This window comes from Larimichthys crocea, chromosome I (genome assembly GCF_000972845.2).
Source record: "Larimichthys crocea isolate SSNF chromosome I, L_crocea_2.0, whole genome shotgun sequence".
Taxonomy (NCBI): Eukaryota; Metazoa; Chordata; class Actinopteri; family Sciaenidae; genus Larimichthys; species Larimichthys crocea.
The window spans coordinates 13,148,823-13,168,728 of NC_040011.1; the positions used below are offsets into that span (position 1 = coordinate 13,148,823).

The 19,906-nt window shown below is 40.7% G+C and overlaps 1 protein-coding gene across 5 annotated transcripts in view; it reads right to left on the reverse strand.

The window, feature by feature from the left end:
• htr4 (5-hydroxytryptamine receptor 4) overlaps window positions 1–19,906 on the reverse strand; it is a 153,097-nt gene that overhangs the window by 20,344 nt on the left and 112,847 nt on the right. Inside the window, exons 7-8 of one of the 5 annotated variants that reach the window (XM_027277823.1) lie at window positions 12,133–12,195; window positions 7,692–7,721 (exon numbers count right to left, since the gene is read on the reverse strand). The exons of 2 other annotated variants lie outside the window; for them this stretch is intronic. In XM_027277823.1, coding sequence (XP_027133624.1) covers window positions 12,165–12,195 — 31 coding nt within the window. In that variant the 3' untranslated portion in view covers window positions 7,692–7,721; window positions 12,133–12,164. Of the gene's footprint in view, window positions 1–7,621; window positions 7,722–12,132; window positions 12,196–19,906 lie in introns of those variants that run through there. 2 more of the 5 variants (XM_019255203.2, XM_019255202.2) reach the window with 2 other exon arrangements.

The following is a 19,906-nucleotide window of genomic DNA, read 5'->3' on the forward strand; positions in this document are numbered from 1 at the left end:
TCGATCCGTCAATTATTGTGCGATAAAGAAAGAAGTACAGAACGTTAATCACAAGTTTTTAGGAGAAGCTTTAAATAAACTTTTGAGAACTTGTGCAGTCAGAGCTGTGCATCATCGGGGTTACAAATATTTGGAGGGATTTAATCATAAAATGTGTTTAAAGTGGGAATAAACAAAGAGGAATTTATGGCAATTTAGGCCAATAAAATGACACAAATGCAAAACTTGGTATTTACAGGCTCCATTTTCAATGTCGCAAACCATGAAACGTCTGCTTTAACATTTCCATTACCCCGTTTCTCCAAACCTACATCGAGATGACGAGTAAAACGTTTTATTTAGAGTACCGCTCAGTCAGATGACCCTTTACTCTCGTAAAAAGGTCGTGAATTTGTGAAATCCGCAAATAGTCAAGAACGAAAGTGCAAATTTAACAAAGCTCTGACACTACGTTTGCCTTTGTTTCTCTAAAGTCAAGCTCAAAATGCTCCCGCGTGGATTCTCGCCTTCCTTTTTCAGCACAACCATTCTGGCATTCACCTTATTTGTCCACTTATTGGAGTCAAAACACTGTCAGACATTTTCCAAATGGTGATCCTATGATAGCAATTTTTGGGAACAATAGTAATATTTCTGGAACTATTCCACTGGGATATTTCTCATCCACCGAGCTCGATACATTCAAGCTAAGCCCCACACCATCCAAAGTCATTAAAGTCGCTCAATTATTACCCTCTATCTATTTCTGTCTTTTTTTAGCACATCACTGTGGAATAAACTTTGTCCTTTGTATTGCTGTGTCTCTTTTTGGAAAATAAATAAATGTACCAAAGTGACGTACATTAACCTGATTAATAGACCTGTACAGACACATGTAGCCATGTCTATACTGTTAAAAGGAAACTGCTGTCTCTGACCCTGACGGAGTTGACAGATTTCTTGTATGTGTGAGGGAACAGCAGACAGAGATGGTGAAGTTAACGAGACGACAACCCACACAGAGAATCAATTCAATTAGGAAGTGAAAGTCCTTCCTGACCAGTTTAATGTGGTTACCGACAGAGGACGTCTCTCTCTAGCTGTTCTCTGCACATTTCATCTTTGTGTATTTCTTGTTCTCCTGCAGAAAGCACCACGCAGATACTCAAAGTGATGAAATGAAACGGTTGGATTTACAGGACATCTGTGCTTGGCAGATAATGCGTGTAGCTCTGCTTTAAAAAAGGAACGCAGCTTTTCGGGAGTTTGTCCCATTAATCAACTTGGCTGTTGCACAGTGACATCACCAGTTAATGGAGGTCAAGAGTGCTGCCTTGCTGCTGCTGCTGCAAAAAATGCAATTTAATATTATTTTTAATGAGTTGTGTAAGTGTACACAAACTCCTATCACCTACTACACAGCAGAACCTCCCTGAGAAATATTATGTTTATGGAATAATAATTTGTATTTCCGCATATTGTCACAGGAAAATGTCATTTCTGCCTGGATTATGTCCCGTGGAAATGTTTTTTTTATGATTGAAGGAAGCGCTACATGTAAAAAAAATATTCATAGATAGAGTGAATGCAGAGAATACGAAGTGTCCTGTCTGTTGCTCCTTTTGGCATTACATGCACTTTGGTTAAAGTAAAGTGAAAGATTGTGGTTTCAATTATATGTTAACATTGTTAATGGTCATCACTGTTAATCATTTTCTGTATTTAACCAAAACTATGACTATACTCGAACCCTAACCAAGAGCTTTGAGTGCCTGCACGTAACAATAAAAATGTGTGAAGTTCAGTATCTACGTTTTGTGACCTTTCTGGTCTTTATTCTAAGTGTAGAATGAGGTTTTTTCAGCATTAGTCTGTTGTTTTTGCAGACTTGAATCTAGTTTTTGGACTATGAAGATGCAAGTGGCCCATAATTATAGAAAACATGCATAATCTCTGTGTTTATGTTCTCATCTCACCAAAATCTGTTGAAGTTTCTTGAATGTGTTCCCTTCACTCGTGCTAAAGCTGAAGACCAGTTGTCTCTCTCAGTGTGACATATGGAACTAAACCAGTTTGAGTTCTCTTCTACTGTTATTTCTGTTACAATAAAAAGAGTCTCCATACATAGATCTTTCATCATAGCCAGTAACACACATTAGAGCGTTTCTCAGGCCCGAGAACCTCTAATGGTTCTAAAAGTCAGCAAAACATAACACAAGTGCTTTGTTTAGCTGTAAAAAAAAGCCTTTTCAGATCAGCTCCGACAGGGTTCACTGCACATTAAGCAGCCAGACGCACAAATGCAAAAGGACCGCTGACAGTGGAAAACACACATATACTGTTTTTTGATCTAGACTAAAACCTCGAAGCCGTTGCATAAAATACTTTAAATATAGTTTTGCTCTTTGATACGTCTCTAGTGAAATCCCATTGACTCAACTGTTTCTGAACCAATGACCTGATGGGTTTTAGAAACTGTACACTGAAGTACACACCTACTTCTTCTTCTCTAAGAGAAAGTAAACAGACTGATTTATGCATGATCTCATCCTTGACACGTCCAATGAGAGTATGTGAGTGTCAGTGACTGCCCGGGTCACCCCAGTCGGGGACAATGTCATTTTTTTTGTTCTGAATATTTTAAGCACCAAAAAAATTTGAAGGAAGACTTTTCTTTAAGAAAACAAGCTCCTGACTGACAGATGACCTACTGTGTGACAGTTTGAGGGGGCCAAATTTCAATAATATCACTCACACACACACATACACACCCTCATTCAGGAACTGTCCGCACACACAGAACGCCCTCAGTAGACATTAAATGCACCAAAGACATCTTTTAAGAATCCATGCCCAGCCGCAAGTACAAAATTTGTGAGTCAATGGCTACTAGTGCAAGGCAGAACAGTCGATCTGTGACCTTATTAAGTCATCACATTTACATTTAATTATTTTGCTGACGCACAGGCCAGAGTTGAACCAGTCACTGCAGAAAGGACTTTACCAGTCGATCCACCAGGGCCTCTGTCAGGCACGACATGACGTCATAAACGTTACACTCGGCCACTCGAGAAAACCCGAATCTTGATTTTTGTGATGCCTTTCCTTCAAACATACTTCATAATGATTTATTTATCCACTTCGGCAGCGACGGAGACATGAAAGCGTGTCATGTTTGCATGTAAGTATGTTTCCTCTGCATCCATTAGGGTGTCAGTACTGAGTCTGACTGACAAAGAAGAGTTCCTCCACAGCGCTGGATCTCCGATGGCTGGTTTAGTTGAGTGCATACAGCAGTACCATTTAAAGAGCTATGACAACTTTCACACTTATAGCTCTGAAAATGGCGCTGCCATCTGCAACAAACAGAGATGTTTGAGGCTGGCACACACACACACATGCCTATTTTGATCTTTCCCACACGGTTAAGACAGCCAGTGACCACAGTTTAGGATCAAGTCAGATGGCAACGTGAGGTTCCTCTGTTCTGGTCTGGAGGTCTGGAATCCACATCAGGACGAGACCAAATGAAAATCAGAGCGGAAAGAAAAACAACAGCAGAGCGGCGGAAAAGTCGGCGACAGGTTTGCAAACATTTAGACGTGTTCCGCATGTCAGCAGAAAGTCTGCGGAATGAAGAAAAAAAAAAAGTTTGTTTGTGACATGTGACACTTGAAACAAATGGTGTGTCCCCTTCATTTATTTAACATCTGCACACACACACTTACCGGCTATTCAAGAGTCTGGCATGAATATCCAGAATCCATCCATGTTCACACCAAATATATTGTACAGTGCACGTTTTGGTATCTGTGTGTATGCACTGACTGTATAATACATACTTTTGCATGTTAGTATTTCTAATAAAATTATAGTTGAAGTTATTATTATTATTATTATTATTATTATTATTATTATTATTATTGTTATTATAGCTGCTGCATCTGCATCAAATCCCGCATCGGACAGCTAATTTACTGCGTGTCACTCCCCCTCTCTCTGCCCCCTGCTTCCTGTCTATCTTCAGCTGTACTATCAATAAAGGCATAAAAAAATCATCTTTAAATATATATATATATTATAAAGGATACAGTCTGGACCTGCTCTATGTGGAAAGTGTCATGAGATATATGATTATAATCACCTTTTTCCAGTGCTGTCAATATAAAGAGACCTCGACAGCCTTTCTGTTCCTTCCTTCTTGTAGATTTATTGTACAGTTAAGCCTAAATGATAAAAGTTGATGTGCAGTTATGTCACACTAGTTCTCTTTGACCATGGTACAATATATTCAACATTGCTGTTTTATTTACTGGAAAACTTTTGGCTGTGGGCAGCCACGTTGTTGAAGCAATCATGGACTTCTGTTTCCTACGTGCTCCGGATGGATGATTTGATTTGACTTTGATCATCCCTCCAGGAATCAAATTTCAAGTCTTCCATAATCAAGCAAATGTGTGTGTGCAAGAGAGAGGATTTCAAAACATGCAACTCACACAAGTATGCTTTTGAATATGAATACATGTGTGTTTGTGTGTGTCGGAGTGTGTATCTGGCTGTCTAATAACCCCCCCGGGGAGACAGACAGTGATGAGGTGGGGTGTAGTTAGATGTTAGTTAGCGTGCCAGCAACAACAAGTGGACGAGACAGGAGCAGAGAGACTCGAGTGGACGATGGAAGCTTTTCACTCTCTAACCGTCTCTCTGATCCTCCCTGTCCTCTTTCTTCTCCTACGTGCAGAGCGTGAAGCTTCTGCAGTTTCAGGCTCTTAGATGCAATTTGCTGAGATTAAGAGCACGCGCTAAAGTGTAAGTCGTTACTGGAGTCATTACTTGAAATGGTTTACACACACACACACACACACACACACACACACACACACACACACACACACACCACAAGATCTAAGATAAATAAACTCAATATAAAACTGTTTTGTGCTGCGATAAATGATGTGAATTGTTTTAAAACTTTAAAAAATGTTGGCTCCTCTGTTGAGTGAAGAGAATTTGAAAACAAAGCTCAGCATTGCATTCTGCTCTGCAGCTTTCCATCCCCCCGAGGCAACACGCGGAGATGCCAGTACTTCTTCTCTTCAACATTTATCACGAAGCTTCTCCAGCCTGTTATGTATAAAGCTTTGATTTGCCTTATCCTTGCCTTGTCTTTGTCCTCTGAAACTGATATGTATGCATTCAGAAATGTCATTTGAAGGTAAACTAAATGAAAAAAATACTATTTGCCAATTTTATGAAGTACACGCACTTACAAAGTGAAAATGTATTTGCTACATACTAACACCTGAATAAACGACCTTCCTGTCCTGTCCTCTTCCTGTGTGATGACAACAACAGAAACAAATCCAGCCACTAATGGTGTGTCTGCATGACCGTTGCTGACTTGGCGCCTCATTCTACAAGGTGAGAATTATACGTCTCATTATGTTTCGTCTCTGCCCTCCTGCTGCTCCTGTTCTGTCACCACGTAGGTTTGGTACTTCTCGAAGAGAAGATTATTCTCACCTAACGAGGCCTCAGCATGTTAGGTCATCACATGTGCACTGATGTCCGCACACTGCTGCACTTTCATCCATTGCACTCTGCCACTGTACTGTGGACAAATCTACTCCTAACACGTGAGGAAGCCATATGAAATGCCTCTCGGGTGATATGATCAGTTTACATGTGGAAATAAACGCCCTCCTGACAGGCCTCCCGGTCTGCACAGTGAAAAACTTTCGGATGATCCACTGTGTGTTCATGCATGCATCTGCTGCTAATTGAAAGAGCCCAAACAGACAAATGATATATTGTTAGTGGAGTAGGCGGTCATGCAATGTGGCTTAGGATTCATTAGCATTTACACTGCAAATGATATGTTGAAAAAAAAAAATGCAGGCTGGTTGTTTCCAGGCACGTGTTAATACCAGGTGGAAACTGTCTCTTGTTTACAGTTTCTACCATGTCATTTAGAAAGTTCAGAAACTTCAACACACTTTTTTTCCTTCTTTTCATCTATAAAATATGGCTTGTGTTGCAGCCGCCGTGTTTCAGAAGGCGGGGAAGGAGTGTGGGCTCAGCGGGAGCGGTATCACGGCTACAGAGGTGTGCAATCAGGTCCTCATTGCAAGCGGCGATGGCGTTATTAAGAGGATTGCAAAAGCGAGAAAAGCATTGAATATATTTTTGCCTCCTTGGGGAGAAGAAGCAGTCCACACAAACAAACTTTCAATCCATGAGCTACTTTTTGGAGTTTCCCTGCTGTATACTGAAAAGCTGCAATGATAGTTTTCAGCCGTTCTGAGGACTTTAGTGCCGCTGACAAAAATCAATGCACCGCAAAGAAAAGACGAGTCTCTTGGGAATTACAGCTATCGATTATTAGTGTGGTCAACGTGATATTGTGTCACCGTCTTGCAAATAAGCACGCACTCAATTGCACTATTTTTTCTCTGCAGAAAGAAATCTGTCTATCCGTCCTCACAGCGAAAAATAACGATCGAGAGTTTCAGGGAAAACCTTGTGAGCATTCAAAGGAGGAGAAAGCAGAGAGGCTCTGAGAGAGACTCTCAATGTCGAGAGTGGAGGTTGATGAAAAGCCTTGAATTGTTCACAGAAATCCATGCGAGCTAATGATTTTCAAGTAAACAAATGAGGCTCTTTGTTATATTTGAATTTAGGTGTCTTGAGCGAAGACAGTCGACACTGAGCCGAGAAAAAGAATCAGATCACAGACACACAAAAGCACGCACACATAAACAAACCAACACTTATCAAATATGTCAGTATGATCAGTGGCTGAACACTTTAAATCACGAGACTCTACGTACTCCATAGACCCGGCTTCACGCGTGGCTTGCAGTCAAGTTAGCAAAAGTCTGTCTAAGACTTTCAAAATAAAGCTTGAGTTTGCATGTCATACATTGAAGCTTAGGGCCACTGACCAAGCCAAATTTGACAAGTCTGAGAATGATTAAGAACACAAACGCAATGACAAGAACAGAAAAGAAGAAAGAAGCAACACTGAAGAAAATCTGCAGGAGAGAAGTATAAGTATACAAGCCAAGAAGAAGAAAGAAACGGGAGGAGAAAGAAATAAAACAGGCAGCGGGAGGAAGAGAAAATGGAAAAAAAAGGAAGATGGAAACACACACACACACACACACACACACACACACACAGGTAATGGAAAATGAGCTAAAGATGATGGACTGGCTTAAACAGCGGCCACTTATCTCTTAAGATTCTCGATCAGACTCGCAGACAAAGGACAAAATGACACAAACAGTAATGACTGTACATCCAGAGAGTGAACGCTGAAAATAGTCCCAAATAAATAAATACACTATTATTCCTGTGTGAGTAACTAACATTTACTACACTGTTCAGCTGACTCAATGAAATAGGAACCAGTATCTTATGTGTAGACGGGACAAAACTTCCTCCCTGTTAAGGTCTTAGAAGTAAAATTAACTTTGAGTTAAACACATAATATTTTGTGTTTTCTCCTGCTTGCTGGTGCAGGTACGTGCAGGTAAAACATGTATTAATGTTCACCTGTGCTAATATCTGACCTCACTGGGTGTGTTTGTGTAGATCATGTGTTTTTCGTTGATGTGAGTGTGTAAGGCAGCAGACTCACTTGATAGAGCCTTGAGACGCCCTACACAAACAGCAGCTAGACAGGCACTGGCCTGGTGTTGCAGAACCAGAGCAGCAGCTTGGAGGCAGAGGAGCAGCCGCTGGAGAGACAGGAGGAGGAGGAGGAGGAGGAGGAGAAGGAGGGGAGAGGAGGAGGAAGATGAAAGGTTAAAAAAATAGGAAGAGGAGTGGAGAAGGAAGAATCAGCAAAGGAAGCGAAGAATAATGTAAAAAAAAGAAACATGCGATAGGAGATAGAGCAGACAAGGAGGTGAGGAATGGAGAGGGGGGAGAAGGAGAGAGAAGAGAGAGAGAGAAGAGAGAGAGAGAGAGAGAGAGAGAGAGGGAAAAACAAGGTTAGTTTACACCCAGACGACCCATCAGACAGCAGGCAAGACAAAGACTCCTGATTGTGTGTGTGTGTTTGTGTGTGTAAGTCTGAAAATGCATTATAATCACACAAAAAAAACCCTGCAAACATCAACATGAATCAAAATCCAATTAACTTGTTGTCATATAGGTTACATTATAGAACAATAGCAGACACACATGCGCACAAACAGCAATGCAATTTCATTTCAGTGTTCACACACACAGACTTAAAGCGACAGGTTCTCCCTTGAGAGCGCGTGTAGCATTACTGATGCACAGCGGAGCAGATCATTTTCAGAACACCGTATTCCCATGAGTCAGTTTTTGTGTTTAAGTTCGATGGTTAATTATATTACATAGATGAATAGACTAAAAAAATAACCATGTGAGTCATCTCCTCCAAATGAGCTCAGAGAACATTTACACAGAGTTGAACGTCTTTAAATTCAGCTCGGGTTGCTGAGCTCGGGTCCTTTCGAGTCTTTGAGCAGTGGTGGGAGTTTTCTGATGTTTAAATCACAATGAAAGTCTGCGAGTGAAGAGCAAATGTACAGTCTGTCCTGAAGGTGCCACAAGAGGAAAGGTTACGAGGGTCATTAAAATCTAACACTTCAAACTAGAAACTGCCTCCAGCTTGATTTTTACATGCGCAGGGCTCAGTGGTTGAGCAAGCTTTAATAATATCCAACATCCAGTTGAGAGTTTGGTTAAGTTTGGGAACAAAATGTACTTGGTATGTTTTCAGAAAGTCATTGTGTGGGTTCAAATAAGTACGCAAAGTTTGACTTCTGGTTTCAAACAGTAGTCTCCTGGATGAAAGTCTTGATTTGATTCCAACATCTTCCATTTGGACTCTTCTGCTCTTCATACTACTTGCACTTTTATTATTGCCAAGTAGACCATGGAGCCCTGCACGTGCAAAACTGACACTATGGAGTATGTAAAGTATCATAGTTTGACTAAAGCTATATTTGATGGATGGACGAACATGGTTTATCCTCTAAGGAGCACGAATGGAATGAGCTTTTCAAATCAAATCAGATTTTATTTGTATAACCCAAAGTCACAAAGTACATTTGCCTCAGAGGGCTTTACAATCTGTACAGGGAGTGACACCCTCTGTCCTTAGACCCTCGGTTCGAGTGAGGAAAAACCACATAAAAAACCTTTAACAAGGAAAAAAGGTGGAAGAAACCTCAGGAAGAGCCACAGAGGAGGGATCCCTCTCCCAGGACGGACAGACTTGCATTAGATGTCACGTGTACAGAACAAATCAACATTATTAAATAATCTTGTGTGCGAAGTTCAGAGAGAACCCAAAGTGGAAGGCTTCATTCTCTTGAGTCATGAATACAATCAACCAGGCCAGTGGCTGTCAAGAAATCTTGTCATGGATTTTAAATGTTTAACAGAGGCACCAAAAAAAAAGAAAATCATTATTATTTTACGGGGATGACAAATCTCTACTTGAAATTTCATTACGATCACATCAAAAAATCATGAGCTTGGACCAATATTTTCAATGGACCAACCCATCCATCAAAACACTCTGTAAGCAGCTGTCAGCAAAGGGAAAGTAGTGCCATGCTCTATTAATCTCCTCCTTCCCTCTTGATTATACTTTGTTTTCACACTTTGTCACAGTCTCTCTCTCTCTCTCTCTCTCTCTCTCATCCTCACATCAAAACAGTCAGTGGCTTTGTGGAAGCAGTGGACAAATCTGACATCTAATGAGCTCTATAACCAAAGCTGTCTTCTTTTTGACAGGGATGTAGAGCAGACATGGACATAACGAGCCCCAGAGACCTTTTAGTGGACAGAGAAAATGACAGACTGACAAATTATAGATCCATTAACCAGTGAGCAGTCGAAGACGGAGGAAACAGGCTGTGATATCTGACACTGAAAATAAAAGGGAAGCCTATCTGCGTTCCCAAATTTCTAAATTGAGAATATGTCCGGATACCGTTTCCTAAGTCAAAAGCATCTTGAACTGCGACTCCGTACATCTTAAATACTGACTGATGAGAAGCTGAAACAGAATCTTTGAGCACCTGAGCCTAATTTGGATAGGATAGGATTTGTCCCAAAGTCCAAAGACATAATTGGCGACTCAATTGGCGGTCAAAGGAAATGGATGTAAAATAGACCTGAGCCTGAAAAGCTCAGGTGAGATGTCTTTACAGAAAACGCCTTTTGATTTAAGAAGCAACCTGGTGGATATAAAATCTATTTCTCAAGTAATACAAACAGAATTCTTATTTTCAGGTGATTATACACAAATATATAGTTCTTCATGTTGTATTTAACTTCTGCCATATTCTCCTGAGCTCTCCTGACACTTGAGCTTTACATACAAAGGTTCTAAAACTGATGAATGAGAGTGGCAATGGTTCTTTCTCCAATAATCTTTTCACACCAACTACGGAAACCATTCAAACTTATGATGAACGAACGGCCTTTTCAGGGTTCCTGCTCAGCCCGATGAAGGGTCAAATATCGTGACATTTCTTTTAGGCACTGGCTGCCGGGACAGCAGTGGAATTAAAGTCTCTTCAACAAGATTTGTGACTTTCTAACTGGCTGAAGAGTTAAAAATAAAGCAGTAGCAAATGGGAATATTACCTGAGTACACTTTGTTTCTAACAAGACAACAATAATGGAAAGTTGTTTCAAGGAAATATGGGTATCTACAACAAATATTGCAACCAAGACCATTTTTCTAGAATTGTTGACAAAGGACAAATTAAAGTTGGGTTCGGGGAATGCACAGTTTGCAAATCTTTGTATAAGACTTGGAATTAGATCCTTTGGGATCGAGTTCAGTTGCCGTTGGATCGGTTTGGGGATTGATCTGTGTTTATTCCCTTTGAAAAATAGGTTTGTGATTCATCTCTACGCGTTCTAAAACCTCTTTTCAAAATGTTGCTGTTTCCACTCATCCTGGTATATCGTGATCTGTTAGAACATATTTGGAGAGCAGAGCCCGATAGTGAGCATGTGTGGAGTGTTAGCTGCAGTCGTTTGATGTGAGCTTGTGGTTGAACGCAGCCGACAACATCACACAGCAGCGTTTAACCCGACAGCCCGAGAGTAACGCTTCCTGTTAGGATTTTCTCTGTTTGATTTTGTTTATATCCGCAAGACAACGCAGTGCAGACACACACATGCATGGATGTGCGGAGCCCCTGCAACAAATATAGATGCCGTTGTGAAAATACAAACAAATATTCGCGTTCCGACGCTCCTCTTCCTCTCAGACAGACGCACACCTGTCATCTCCTTCCTTTTTTATCTCATGTGCTGTACACAAATACACAAGCTGACAAACACTGCCCGCATGAGTGTGGACAGTGTGTGTGTGGTATTGCCTCAGGTCAACAAAGAGATGCAACACACACACACACACACACACCGAACATTAGTGGGAACTTTGTGGTGAGATGAAGTCAGATCTATTTATGACGAGAAGTGTAGACGGGGAGAGAAAACGACAAGAAAAAGACACAACAGTGAGGAAGACAGAGCAGCGACGAGAGAAGAGACAGACAAATATCTTAAGAAGCAGCTTGCTCCAAATCCATCAATCCTAAATTAACGTTTTCACCTGTCGCCTTTCATCTGAAATGGAAAGGTCCTCATCCCTCATATCTAATCACATAATCCCCATATATCTATTTCCCCAATGTAGCGTTTCCTTGTTTCCCCCAAACACCCATGGACTCACACCATTACACTGTGAGATCCATGGGAAAAAGGTTTAAGAAATATTAATCCGCTGCCACATCTCAAAATCCAGCTTATTAAATAACTGGGTGGTATTTAATAGAGGCTTTGATATGTATATTACGCTGTGCAAAGCCACCGAATCCAGAGTATGCGAGGGTTACTGTAAAAGAGTCAGTGAGTGCAAAGAGAGTTCAGGCTGAAGTTAAACCAATTCGACTTGATGAGAGTGCACAGATAATCTACGGAAGGCAAGAAAGGCCAAGTGAGAAAAATCAAATAAAATCAGATTTTCTTCCATGAGCAAAGAAGTGGAAAAAATGATTTGGTCATAAAATAATCATAAACAATTTTTTAAAATCTGTGAAATAGGCAGGAAAAAAAAGAAGAGTGCACGGAGTAAATGAAACTCACCTGGAAGAAAACATGAATGAGCTTAGTCCAATTTAGAACATCGGGTTGTGGCGCCTCTTGTGGCTGAAATGAAAAAAAAAATGATCCTAATAAAAAAAAGTAATTAATTAAAAAAAAAAAAAAAAGTGATGGGACTTAGAAAATTTGTTGTGCCAGATATTATTTCTTTCTCTCTTGTCCGTCTGTGGCTTCCATACTAAACACTTCCTGCAGTAAAACTTTTGTTTTTTTGCACCATTAACCGATTTGAAGACTTTTATTGTGAAGAGGTTATTAGAAATGCTGAGGTTAGCAACCGTCTGCTAACTTATTACATAAAAGAAGAGACTAATAAAACACTGACACTTTTGAATGATTTAATTTGATTAATCAACAAGTGTCCTGCATGGTCAGCTGAAGAGATTCAGGCAAGAAATACTTTTTTTGCAATTTAGATTATCCTCAAGTCTCCAACAGCAAAAAAAAAACATTCGTGCCATGAGATCAACGTTGCTTACAGGTGGCTGCATGGCTGTTTGCTGTTCACAACATTCTCAGTCTACTCCTGCGATAGTTATTTGTGAAAAGCCCAAGACTCTTTCATCAATATAAGTGGCATGTATAGTGCCAGATATCATACCACATTAAAAAGCACTACGATCGCTCGTTTTTCTGTTCCAAATCAGTTTGGCACAGTGTCCATTTCTGTGTTCAGTAGCTGAGCGTCGTGCCAATATAAATAATAAAACAAGAATCAATGTGTGTGTCTGTGTTGGCTGGAGTTAGTTTGTTTAGTTGGCCTTAGTAGCCTTGGAAGCGATGCATGGAGCTGCCATTTGTCCGTGTGAACATGCCGCAGCATCTTGAATTCTTCAAAAAAGCACCGCACAGTATGTCGTCTGTGCGTGTCCGTATGCTCTATACGTGTATCCCTGTGTGTATTTATGTCTGTGTGTGTTTCAAAGTGTCTGACTCTTTATTCCGGCTCTCCTCCCGCCTCCTGCACACAGACAAAACACAGCAGCGGGGAGGCTCAGCAACAGCTGTATATTTTTCAGCCAAAGGTAATATTCCCAGCTGGAGAGAACTCAGTGAATAATGAAGAGAGAGAGCTGCTGTTTGTTCCACCGCTGAGTGCGATAACATTTTTACATCTCTAAAAACACCTCAGACCGTCTGAGGGAGAATCGACCGCTGACTGTTATTCTGGACGGTACATATTATTTGGATCGTATCGGTGAAACTAACTTCCAATCAGCCCGTCTTATGTGCGGCATCCTAAGTTAGTCGCTTCACTCAAAATTCAATCAAAGTCCAGACTTCACTGGACATCTCAGGCACGTTCCTGGAAAGTGCTGAGAGGTTTCCAAACCCTCAATGTATCTAGTCAACAAGGGGCATAAAGCAGACTTGGAAAGACTCCACTTGGGATGCACAATCAGACTCCACTGACTTCATTTCCTACAAAGACTTTAGGCCTGTCTATCAGTGGCTTGTATAGCTTCAGAGTTTTGGATTCAGCCAGCATCTTGTGGTTGCATTGAATTCTGGTCTATTGGTCCAAAATGGAGCGGATAAATGATCCGTGGCTGTTTGATTTTTGGGGAAGTGACACCAAATTAAAAAGCCCCTTCCTATCCTCCATGCGTCATTACTGCCACACTAACCCACTTTTTCTTGCCGGCGATGAATAAAGGTCATTACATGTTCATTAAGGAAACTTTAACACATTTGATTGAGGATGCTCCGAGGTGGAAAGTCTACACCAATCAAAACCGTCCGTCTTTTATAATGAGACGAAGAGATATAATTAAATGAGCTCATTTTCGCTTTAATATAAGATGCTAAAGTGCTAAATTGATTCCATTTGAAAAGACAATTATCTTTTAATTGAGGCACAGGGCGTTTGACAGACAGAGATTGTATTCTGTTATGTATCTGTTTGTGTATTCGAGTGTATGTGCGTCATGTACTGTATTTACAGGAACACAAGAGAAAGCAGAGGGGCGTGAAAACAGAGAAATTTGTCCACCCGTCTGAATATTTCACTTTTCTTTGAAAAGCTTACACAAAAATACGAGACATACGGCGTGGGGATTACCTCAGAGAAATTAGTTTTAGAACTTAAAATGATCAGGGATCAGGAGGCTAAAAAGAGCTGTTTAAAGGACACAGTCCTCTACAAAAATATAGCCGTGTCGTCTGTTGTCGTGGCTCATTGCAACACATATTTACATTTATTGAATGGAATGTTATGGGCGTAGTCTTCATGGCAATTATGGAAATCAGCTATAGAGACCAAAAACACTTTTTGTACCAGGCTGTTTATTTCTGCTGTGAAGTTGGACATTTTAACATGGGGGCTTATGGAGATTGGCTTGTTTTTTGCAGCCAGCCTCAAGTGGCTGTTTGAGGAACTGCAGCTTTTGGCACTACCGTGTTGCCTTCACAGCCTCAGAAGTTGCCGCTTGGTATAAACAAGAAGAATGAAGTAAACCTTGGCTTTATTTATTTGCCAGAGCGGCTGCTGCTCGGTTTACTGTGAAACTACGACCGCTAGTGGCCGTGAGCGAAAGAGGAAGTCAGGTGACAATCCTGATTCCCAAATATTTGGGTCGTACTCTGTTAATTTGAATTCCACTTATTCACTCACTTAAATAAAGGTCGAACAGGATTTGCAAATCATTGCGTCCAAACTTTGGAACTCAGCTCAACTCTGGAAATGTGACGTCACAACACAAAACCATACATGCATCCCTGTGTTTTATAACATCTAGTAGGAATGTGCTACCATACTTATTAGTATTACTAGTATTTCAGGTGGAATATAAAGACGACTAGTCTTTCCCAGTGTTGCAGAGAGTCATCTTAATTTACAACTGATACTGTACATATCTGTGTGGATTAATTAGGATTTATTTTCCTTACACAAACAGAGAGGAGAATTCAAAATTTCAGTAAAAGTGATTCTTTTTTTTTTTCCCTCCTTGCCGTTCGCCGCAGTTGAAATCACTTCACTGCTGTGTGTGTTTAACCACCTCTGTGTTTTACTGCGGATGGGCTTTGAAAGAAAACCTTCAGTGTGCATACCAGCTACATGAGTGCACAGTGGAAGACTTCAGGCTCTCGGTGTTTTCTCTGCCCGCTGCAGGTGGTGTTCGCCTTCGTACGGCGCGGCAGCGTGTCATAAATGATGGAAATGGCCTATTAAGTCGAGGCTTTTAAACACTCTGACATAAATCATGTAGACTGTCATTTACGGGACTGCAGAGCGAGAGATCCAGTATCAATATAAAGTTGGGAAAGCTCAGACTCTCTGAAACTGAGCTGTCTCTCTTCCAGTACTTTCTCCTGTCCATCTCATTTCCTTTCCATCTCTGCTGTTTTTATGCTTCCCCTTACTCTCCTCTCCCCCTTCTCTCCCCCTTACCTCCTCACCTTAAGTCCATCTCTCTCCTCTCTCCTCACCCTTCCTATTGCTTTAGTCTCTTTGTTTCATTTTAATCTTTTCTTTTACCCCATCTCCTTCTTACTTTACATACGTCTTAAATCTCTTCTGTCTTCATTTTCTATGCATCCTTCCTTTTATTCTCCCTTTTCTCTAAACCCTCCTCTCCTACACTTTCTTCTTCATCTTTTTGTCTATCTTGCCTTGTCCCCCGTCCTTTCTCCTCTTCTCCTTCTTTTCCTTTCTTCCCTTCCTCACTTCCTGCCCTTCCCCTCTCCTCCTTCTTCTGTCTGTTCCTTCTCCACACCTCTCTCTCTCTCATTGAACACAGTTTGTTCCCTGAGCAGCAACAGGCTTCAGATATATGACTCTAATGAGACTATAAACACTCAGCAGGCTTACTGTTAGTGTGTGTGTGTGTGTGTGTGTAATGGAGTGTATTAATATGCCTTGGAGGATAAAAGTATAATGTGTCATGCTTTGCTTCACTAATATTGACCGGTAGTACATCATATTCACTCTGTGTATTGGATTTTTTTCGGCTCATATTGTCATTAGGTGGACAAAGTGACCATGATCTGATCTAAAAGGTTTAAAGGGACATTTTTCATTTCATGTCTAAATATAAAACAGTTCCTGCGTCTTTTTCATTAGCAGGCAAACATCTGTCTGAACAGGAAAGAGTTCCTTACATAGTGAATCCACCAAACCTAAAAAGACAGAAGCCCTGTGTTCTGCTACATTATACTATCAGAATTGTTTTCCCAGTGGAGACAATGTTGAGAGCTCGCTCTCGCATACACACATGCCGCGCTGTATTCAAGAAATTCAGCCATCATTTCAAACATTTGTATGTATGTAATTCAAAAAAACCTCTGCTGAGTTTGAAGCCGCGCAACTTGAATACCAAGAAGCCAGGAAGTTTCACTCTGACGATAAAGTTCTGATCCAAACTGGATCAGTGACTTACAAAAGTACAACATTGTTGTAAATTTGAAGGAATAATTCACAATAATTCACCCATCACCGAGTTTCAGTAACTTCTCATTTCTCCAACACCCTTTTGTGCAGATGAAACTCGCTACATGCAGCCACATTCAGAGGCTGGTCTGTTTGAATCCATTGATTCCACCAATGTTCATCTGCAATTTGCAACTACAGTGGTCCCTCGTTTATCGTGGGGGATACGTTCTAAAAATAACCCCCAATAGACGAAATCCGTGAAGTAATCAGCTTTATTTTTTACAGTTATTCTACATGTTTTAAGGCCGTAAAACCCCTAACCACACACTTTTATACACTTTTCTCAGACAGGCATTAACATTTTCTCACATTTCTGTCTTCTTTAAACTCTCTCAAAGTTCAAACCTTCGCAGATTTAACAAAAATAAGTACAATACTGTATTAGTAAATGAAACCGTATTTCACAGTTCCTCTGACAGTGCCTTGGCTTTTTCCTCTAAAGGCCTTGGTGCAGGTGTTTTTTTCCGAGTGCAGAACATACAACACATTTTGTACAGTACTCCCTTAGCCAATCAGGACACCGAACACAATGCGCGTTCATACTGTACAGTACGCTGTAAAAAACAAGCATGCAAAATTACAATTAAAAAAATCTGCGAAACAGCGAGGAAAGGTGAACTGCGTTATAGCGAGGGACGACTGTATTCAAATGAAATCTATATCTCTCTGTTCATGTAGGTACAAAGAGAGACTCAGAGAAATGAGAAAATGAACAGCAGCGATCATATAGTCTGTTAATCTGTAAAAGCCTGCAATTTTGCAGTTAATTAAGAACAGTTATTGCTGTAAGTATTCTGACATCTGCTCGCCATCAACGCGCTATCATCTGACAAAAACTAGAATTATTCTTTATCTTCATCAGAATACACGTGAGGCGTTTATCAGGTGCGGGGTATCTAATTCTGCCTCAACCCAACTGTTTCAATCACATTCACAGCTGTACATAGAACAACAACAACAATAGGCCTCATCACCATTTATGCTAGAAAGCGTCAGTGAGACGAGTGAGTCATGACCTTTTCCCACTGGGAGCGATATTCATCATTCCTCTGCGAGTGATTAGCTCTGAAACAGAGGCGGCTGAGGGTCAAATGGGAACAAACTCCAATCTGTGTAAATTGAGCGAGCGGCATGAATGTTCTATAACTGGACCGTTTCCCAGAATGAGGCGGCCGGGTGAGCCGTGGTGCTGTATGTCCTTGTAAAGCCGCCGTGTTAGTTAAATTAAGTAAATTGTAGCTCTATTTCTGTGACGGCTCACATACAAATCCATCACTCTGGTGATCAGGATGACCCTTGAACCAAGACTTTAAACCTGTGAGAAGATGATGCCTGAACAATGACGCAGCACAGTGGGAACCTGAAGTCACTCTGTGTAATGCAGAGATTCATGATTCCCACCTTGGGTCACATTCAGCATTCTCAGGTCAAGCTGATATACTTTTAAAAGCCATTACCCTAGCATCATTCAACTAACTCACTCAGGCTGAATGGCCTTGCTGTAATGAGCCGTGGGATAAGGGTTATATAAAACAGGGTCGTACCCATAAAGTTTCTCAGTAAGATGCAGGGCGGCCTGTTAAAAACTAAATAGGGGGGAGTGAGTTGTAGCTTGTGTTTCTGCTTCCTTGACCCTACACAAGGCAACGCCAACTCTGCCATTTAATAGTGTCATCAGTTCCCTTTATTGATGTTGTAATAGTCAGGTGCTCCTATGAACACTGAAACAGGTTTGCCTTGCTGTGATAATTCTTCTGGTTCGCAAGAAGTGGCAACCTATTGAACTCAACACAGAAGTGCCAGAATCTGAATAAAATGGAGGCTGGCTACAGAACGAAACTCCGATGTTAAATGTCCAACTTTACAGCAGAAATCAAGGGTCAAAGTCAGGGGTTAGGGGTAGCGTTAGAGTTCTCCATAGCTAATTTCCCTCCAGAGGCAGGACTAGGACTCTTTTAATGCCATAATCTTGTTGTGCAAGTTGTGCTTTCTCTGCAATGGTGTAACAGTTCCCAGACCGAAGAAGCAACACCTAATAATGACATAACAATAGCGGACGTTCATTTGCATTTTCTTTTGCAGAATTACTAGATTTGACCACTATGGGCAGGAGGAAAGACTCAGTCCCTGACTGTTGTTTTCAGACAGACTTGAAAACTGTAAATGTCTCCTCTAACTATAAACCAATGAGTTAATGGTTTCACATAATTATGATAAGAAAGGCATTTTCATTTGAAAAGACAGAGATTTTTTTTTTTCAAAGTGGTAGTTTGACAAGTGCAGCACACATCAACTGTGAAGTACAGAAGAAGAAGCGGTCAAAGAAAAAGAAACTGGGATGAGCCAATCTGGGGAGAATTTTTGATGAAATTCTAGTGTCGGCACCAGTCGTCTCTGGGAAATAACACTGCAGTGTAGACTGACAAGTGTGTTGATAACACGGCTGTGCTGATTCCGCCTTTATACCCAACAGTGCAGCATGAGGTCCCCATTAAAGATGCACCGATTTCCACTAGGAAACATTTTTTTCCCCTGAACTCGAAAGAAAAGAGCGCTGTGGCAAAGTAAAAAGAACATTTTTAAAGTTTCTCTATAAACCTTTCACCTAATGCACGCCGTGTATGCTCTCCTGTGTCCTAGAAATACAAAGAAATTTGTATAATGTAGACAAAGGATGATGTTTTTGTACAATTTCATCCACTAACCAGCATATCTGGTACAGTTATTAAACATAATCCTTTATAGTTTTATATAGATGTAGCTAGGACATTGTCAGAGCTCCGTTATTAACGTAAAACACGGCTAAAAGAACTTGTCATCTTCATCCATAGTACAAAATCCATCGTTACATTTCATGCTATTTATTTATTACCAGCTAAGCTCATGCAAAGAGACAGCTGGCAGCTCACACATTCTCCTCCAAATTATGACAAATCGTACTGCATATATTACACCTACATATTACTGAGACGGGCACTTTTTGTCCTTACAAGATCATTACTGGTACGCACATTGGTGCCAGTTATCTGGACAAAGAAGCAGTGACGGTTTCCATCCTAAAATCTCAAATCAGATGTTAAGAATCATCTGTTTATTGAGGCCACTTTAAAGGCACCAGGCTGTGTGAATTCATTCTTAAAAGATGAAGCAATTTGTGTTGGAAATTACTGATGAATGTTGATGCGCAGAGCTGATTTTTGAAAGCTTGAGTGGACCAAAAAATCAGCAATCTGCATACAATTATTTGACAATTATATGAAATCTCTGCGGTCTTAGCATACACAAATGCTTAAATAAAAAGTGCTTGAAATGCATTACAGAGTC